This window comes from Chenopodium album, chromosome 6, assembly GCF_948465745.1.
Source record: "Chenopodium album chromosome 6, dcCheAlbu1.1, whole genome shotgun sequence".
Classification (NCBI taxonomy): Eukaryota; Viridiplantae; Streptophyta; class Magnoliopsida; order Caryophyllales; family Amaranthaceae; genus Chenopodium; species Chenopodium album.
The window spans coordinates 15050012-15057073 of record NC_137839.1 but is presented as its reverse complement, the minus strand read 5'-3'; the positions used below and the strand labels follow the sequence as shown (position 1 = coordinate 15057073).

The 7062-nt window shown below is 34.3% G+C and overlaps 1 protein-coding gene across 1 annotated transcript; it reads right to left on the bottom strand.

Moving 5' to 3' along the window:
- Positions 1–558: 558 nt before the first annotated feature.
- On the bottom strand, positions 559–6570 carry LOC145634643 (mitochondrial carrier protein CoAc2-like). The gene is made up of 7 exons (XM_081686048.1): positions 6346–6570; positions 2763–2848; positions 1798–2005; positions 1534–1660; positions 1267–1451; positions 1046–1162; positions 559–931 (listed from the first exon to the last, which is right to left on the bottom strand). Exons 1-7 carry the CDS (start codon positions 6490–6492, stop codon positions 794–796), a joined length of 1008 nt encoding a protein of 335 aa, XP_081542174.1. The 5' UTR covers positions 6493–6570; the 3' UTR covers positions 559–793.
- Between the last annotated feature and the right edge of the window lie 492 nt (positions 6571–7062).

Here is a 7062-nt window from a genome sequence, read left to right as displayed (position 1 = left end):
CTAACGATGACGGTGGCTTTGCCACCAAATCAAAACGAAAACCCTATGAAAAAGGTGAAATTAAGAGTATGGTCATGTCCTCCATTGAAGCTTCCATTGAGCTCGATTTTGTCTGTTGATGTTCTCCATTGTTCTTCAGATACACATGAATATGATGTTGAAGATCTGATTTCCATTGCATTTTACTTTCCATAAATTCATAATACATACAATTCAATTGAAAATGTTCTATTTTAAACCAAATACAGCCTAGTTAGCAAGAAAATTTATAAAGTCCAAATAGAAAGGGATCAAAATCAGTCAATATGGAGGTTTGAACACTAAGAGAAACCGATAATGAAAGTTGAAGGCTTTTTTTTTTTCTCCCTGATATTGATATAGAAGAGGATGAGTGGTTGATTAACCTGGCATAAACTGGCAACCTCTCAGTGTAGGCGCAATCTTTGTAGCATCATATTGAACTACGTACGGGACGAATCCAACTGAATTTATTCACTTCAAACTCCCTACAAATTATGAAGATGCTGCAAAGATCTGCACCAGATTAGACTCCCAAAATAAGGAAAAATTTTGAAGACTATATTGAAATATCTTAATTTCACTGGGCAAAAATCCTTATCATTTCATTCCAAACATTCATTCATATGACTTGAATGTTGGGAAACTAGATACAATCAGTTGTATAATGAGACAGTTCTTATATACAACTGAACTCAATAATGATACCTACATACAATTGAATTACACAATGCTATACTTAATCGGTGTATAATTATTATTAAATGAATCCCTTTTAAGAATGCAGGGATGATGTTTGGTTAGTTGTATGACTGGAAGCCACTTCAATAATGGCTTCATCTCGTGAGGGAACTTGCAGGAACAATTTCATTGAATCATACACAGTGAAGCCAATTGCCACCGAGGGCACAACCTGAAGCACAAAAGTCAATGACAATGCATGTAAACTACATATCTCTTTAGTAAAGCATATTTTGTGTTGGAAGGCATTAAAAGTTTAGATGAGATCCTTAGCTTGGTTGGTTACCTTCAAATAATTCAGACTTAGCCCTGAGAACAAATGCTTCCAGCCTTGCTCTCGAGCTATTGCGACAAGTGTGTGTAAAGTTCCCTTTGCATTACTAGCATTAGACATCCGCTCAACCTGTCAGATAAATCCTTTTTTCAGCCCTTTAGGGTTCTATAACATCTAAACCACAAATATCTATAGATATCACATCAAAAGTCTAGAAGGTAGAGCTGAACTACCTGCATTTGGCGCCTAACAACATCAAGAGGATATGTGAAGGTTTGGCCCAATAATCCAGCTACAGAGCCACATGTCAATTTCATCAATATATCTTTTTTGTGTTCTTCAGGTACATGACTCTTCATCTTCTCATAGAAGTAAAATTTTAATCCCGCGTATGGGAATATACCATAAAGTGATGGTGCTGACAAAGAAATAAAACATGTAAGTAAGAGACCATAGAACGTAGACATAGTTAAACACACAGTTTCATGTAAACAGCACACCTACTCCCCGGTAAAGACCTTTCCAACCAGCTTCTTTAAATGTCATGGAAAAGCAGTCACGTATTCCTTTATACAATTGTTCATGATGGATAAGGCCTTTAACATTTAAATTGGAAGATCCAACAACCTGTGCTATATTCAGCCACTATGAGACATTTTATGAATACTAGAACATTTCCATGAAAGATGAAAGTTGATCGAAACAAGACACCAATAGAACATTTTCTAAGGAAAGAATCATAAGCTGTTTGTCCATGTGTTTACCTGATAAGCCAACTTGGTCCGCACTAAATCAAGGGGATATGTAAAAAGAACAGCAGTTCCACCAGCAAAAGATCCTGCAACAAGGTCAAGCACTGGGCCTTTCCAGACATCAGGGTAAGCAAGAATTATCCATCGCCTGTACTCCTCATATGCCATGTAATGCAGCGCAGCATAAGGAACAATTCGTGCAACACTTGCCCCATTTCCTCTAAAGTTGACAAGAACACCCTTATAAGAATTATGTTACCAACAACATAACCCACACAGTATAAATAGTTAGGAGACAGTAATGCAGGGATACAAAAATTTCCAATGCCCAACCCAAATTGGTTCAATTTTAAATAACAAGTTAAACCCAGATTATGTCAAGTCAACCAAATTTAAAGTGTTTCATACTATAGTTATACCCAAACTGAATTTCAATATTATTCTCCCCTTACATAGATCATCCCCACCCCCCACCCCCAAAAAAAAAAAAAAAAAAAAAAAAAACAGTCCACTTCTGCATTGATTTGAGTCTTGGTACTCTTGTGATATTGGCTTCTAGGCAAAATTTGTTTTTGAGGGTTAAATAGAGAGAGAGAAAGATAGAGATACAGAACAAATGACAGCTCAAAAAGAAAAGAAAACATTGGTAGAATTATATGAAACATCCATGTTTGGCAAATGTTGCAAATGATATGAAAAGGAGGTAATAATAACAATATAATCAATGAAACAAATATCAAATTCAAAAACCGAAAATTGCTAATAGCAAAGACGAAAAATTCAACATAAACTTGGATCCTAAATCTTGAATCCTAGTCCAACTTGATGTTTGAGTTTTTTTTCATAAAAGTAAAATCCAGTCCAAATAGAGCCAAAAAGTTCATGCGAACAGCTAACTCACTTAAATTTTAAACAAAATTGGAGTTTGTCTAAATATTACCCCCTTGGTAAAATGTATCTGGGATCAAAATTTCCACCTGTAGAAACCGAGTATTCCCTCTGTTCTAGCTATTTTAGTAACTGACCCTTTCAAACCAATACTTTTGAATTCTGCTTGTCTTGTCTGCAAAACAACAAAAGGGATATACGTTATAGTCAAATGTAGATTAACTTTTCAAATTAGTAGATGTGCAAAATAAAAAAATGATCTTGGTTATACATTCCAGCTTCTTTGTGAACTTTTCAAATTAGTAGATGTGCAAAATAATAATCTTTTGTTATATTTTCTGGCTTCATTGTTATACCAGTCTTTGTCACTTAGAAGCTTGAAGGTATGACAAAAGATTATAATTTTTAAGGCCGTCAAGAGAATAGTTATGAAGAAAAAGAATGAATTTACATATAGCATGTATAGACTTCAGAGATTGAATTCCATCTCTTCTAACGAATTGATCAAAATTTTGGGTTCATTTAGACCAAAGTCTTATATTATGATGCTATCGTGATTCGTGAAGCTTTAGTGATTGAGTTCAGTGAACTTTTTTCTACGGACTTTATACATATGCCAGATGGCCTAAGATCAAATATTGTTTAAGAGAAACTTAAAAGTTGATCTCAGCTCATGTCTCATTCAAGGGTATATAAGGCATCTTCATCCTCAGATTGACCCTCATCACCGATTCATCGAGGAGTTTAAAATCTAATGAATTCAAAGATCACCAACATGGCAACACCTAGTCAAAAACACAAGGATTTTACTCTAGTCAATAATGATTGGTCGAATAAATCACTGATGCATTCCACGTAAACTAGCTTGAAGTTACTTTTGGAAAGTGGGAAAGGGGGACCCATCTGATATTTGAATGGGCTCCACAAATGTCTTCACCGAACCTCAGCTAATTTCACCGAACCTCAGCTAGCTGAAAGACTAAAGCTTCCATGGGGAACCCTTAAGGCCTTGCATAATTCAGGTGATTAAATAGCAAAAAAAAGTTATCTAAAATGACTACAACTTGCAAAAGAACAGAATATTTTCAAGGAAATAAATCGTATAGGATCAATATGCCATGTGCAACCACCCACTCCTTCAATAAAATAACTGCGACTCAGCTGAACCCACTCAATATCAACTAAAAGTAAGTAAGATCAGTAAGGTACTCTAAGACTATTGGTCCCAATTTTTTTTAAGTCTGGTTTGATCTAATTTTATCTCATTGTTTGTTTGAACTTGACCATACTTGTACCCTGAATTATTAGATTTGCATTAATGTAATTCCAAATATCTAATAATCATAATTTTAAATCTTACAAAATTCCAGCAAAAAGCAAACATAAATAACAAGATCTATGGTTTTTCTTTTTGTTTTTTGTTTGTATCTTCGATTTAATGATAACAAGGGCAGGTAATAAGTTCTTGAAATAAGTCGAAAGAACATAGCCAACTCTCATAAACAAAAAAACTAAAAAGTAGTTGGTAAAGTTAAGTAAGACCATTAACGCCTCTTTAGTTTAAAATGGAAAAAAGCAAAGAAATCAAGAAAGTATTAAGTTCCAATAAGAAATTGATTCACTTATATGTATCATATATTTAACACCCACCATACTAACTACACCACTTCTCCCCCACCATTGCACATTTGCACCCTTGCCCCCTTCACTCTCATTGTCATTTGTCTTCCCTTTACCACCTCTGTTCTTCGTTTCACTATCACAATCATCTCTGCTACTTCTTCTCAGAATAACATAATTGGAAAATAATTCAGAGAATTTAGATAGTGAATTAAATTAGGATTATATCGATAAATTAAGGTAATCAATCAAATACCAACCACTTTCAAAAGGTAAATTCTCTCCCATTACTAAAATGACATTGGCGGTTAGTTCTCTGGAAGCCCATACTATGAGTCTCCATCACCTTTTTAGTTTTTATACGTTCTCCAACATGCTTTTCCTTCACTCTAGATGTATAACAAACTCCTTACTAATATCCTTATTTACCCGGCTATCGTTTCTGTAACAAACTCTTGAACAATAGCACATCTATCATTCTACTCTCCTAGCGTAAGAGATTAGCACTCTCAGCCTTAAGTTCTAATACAGTATACAGCCAACAAGGTTTCAAAATCGCAACCTTTTTGGGAAGATTCAACGACTAATAAGGGCCTACCCTTCCTCTAGGTTATTGTTATCTAAGTATAGCCTACAAATCTTTTTCCTTAAAAAAAAATAGTGTTGATAAAAGAAGCTTCTGTCTACATATGTTTTCTTCCTTGTCAGCTCTTGAACAATGCTCCTAGGTGCATTTCTTTCCCTCTCTACTAAAGGAAGCAGAAATGAGGATGTAATCATGGTTTAGAGGTGTAACTTGGTTGAGGGAGGGAGTAGAGGCAGAGGACTTAAGCATTCTTTTTGTTTTTGTGGTGTTTGGTTGTTACTCATTAAATCATTGAAGTTGTTGGTTGTCGGCATCTTGGTGATTGTGGTGGTGATGGTGAATTCGTGATTGACAGTTGCAAAGGTGGTGCTTGATATGGAGGGGGTGCTACTGGGAATAAAATACAAAATAAAATGTAGAACAAACACACACAAAAGCAACGGCGGTTTAGCCTATGTAAAAGTGATATTCAATCATTCGTATTTCAGTTCATCTTCGATTTTGATTTATTTAAAATTAACAAAAAAGTTGATGCTAAATCTAAAATAACAGTTTGGATTTTCCTGATTTTTTGCCAACCCTACTGACAGCTAAATAAGCACCTCAAGACTCTCATATATCTATAACCATAGAGACCAACTGCCTTCCCAAATGGTATTTCACGAGTATCCCTCCACCCCCCCTAGGGATATGTGGTAAGTACAATAACTCTAAACCAAAGATAATTACAATTGGTTCACTACACTATTAAGCTTAATAAGTAAATTCTACTACGTACTTGCAGTCATTAACGACTCTCGACCATTAGAAAAACACCCACCAATATCATACTCATCCCATCTAATGCCATGCCTGCAATCAGTCAGCAGTCACAATTTGTCAAGTTACTTTAGACTTCAACCAACAAACCAATAGTTTCCAACCTTTCCATAAATAATGAATCAAGCCAAAACTTCACCATTATACCATGACCTTATCTTTCTCAGCAATGAATTTCCATTTTATCAGGACTTTAAGTAGCACACAACTTAAGCTCCTTCAATAAAAAATCATATAAATTCATCAGCAAATTACACTTCCTTCTCAATATCTTCCATACCTAATTTAGACTAGCTTCATTCACAGAACAACATACTCTCCAACTATATCCCTTCAAAACACATTCTTTTCGCGCTTCCCGGCTCTCACCATATACAATGGAACTTCATTCAACGAGTTAATTATCTTCCTAATTACTTCCTCAAGATTATTATCATCTAAAAACCAAAAAAAAAACATCACCTAATACCAATCCAAACCTAACTTGCATAAATACGATCCAAATTATACTCAATAACAAACTAATTTCATCATAAAATAAAAAATAACCTCAAACAAACTTCAAATCAAGCAAAATTCACAATTAAAACCCCTAAATTATCGAAAAAAAACACAAAATTAAAAGTAATTGAAGATCGGAAAATCACCTGAAAAAGAATCTTAATTCGTTCAAGAGGAGCTACGGCAGACTTAGCGACGCCGCCGGCAACACCGCCGGCAATAAGCTCCTTGGCAAAAACCGGCATAGCTCCAATGATTCCATCGAAGGAAATTCCATCCTCTCTCTTCGCCATTGAAATTGTGGTTTGCAAAGAGAGTTAGGAATTCTGGTTTTTTTTTTTTTTTTTTTTTTTTTTTTTTTTTTTTTTTTTTTTTTGTTGAATGGTTGGTTTGTATTTTTATATGTTTTGGAAAGTCAGAGAGAATCTGACTTTTTGAAGAATAGAACATTTTTAAAAAGAATAAAATTGATTTTAAAATCTTGGAGGTAAGGAAATTTTTTAGGCTTGCGCCATGCTTATTACGTACGCCATTAGGCATCAAATACACCCTCCATTTTTAATTAAGTTGTTCTCACTTACTTACGGGTTGTTCCGATTTATTGAAAATAATTAAACGGAATTGAAGTGAATTAAATTGAAATGAACTAAATTGTTTAAAAGAAAATTGAAAACTGAACTGAATTGAAATTAAGCTAAATAGAACAAGCCCTTGGGTTTTGTTTAGTTCAGCTTATTTTTATTTATTATCGTTTATGCGTGGCACTTTATCGCTACATATATTTAATTTCGTACTAAAAAAAATTATGAAAATTACATATTATTACGAATCTAACAAGATCCCACTTGATATTTTTTTCCTTA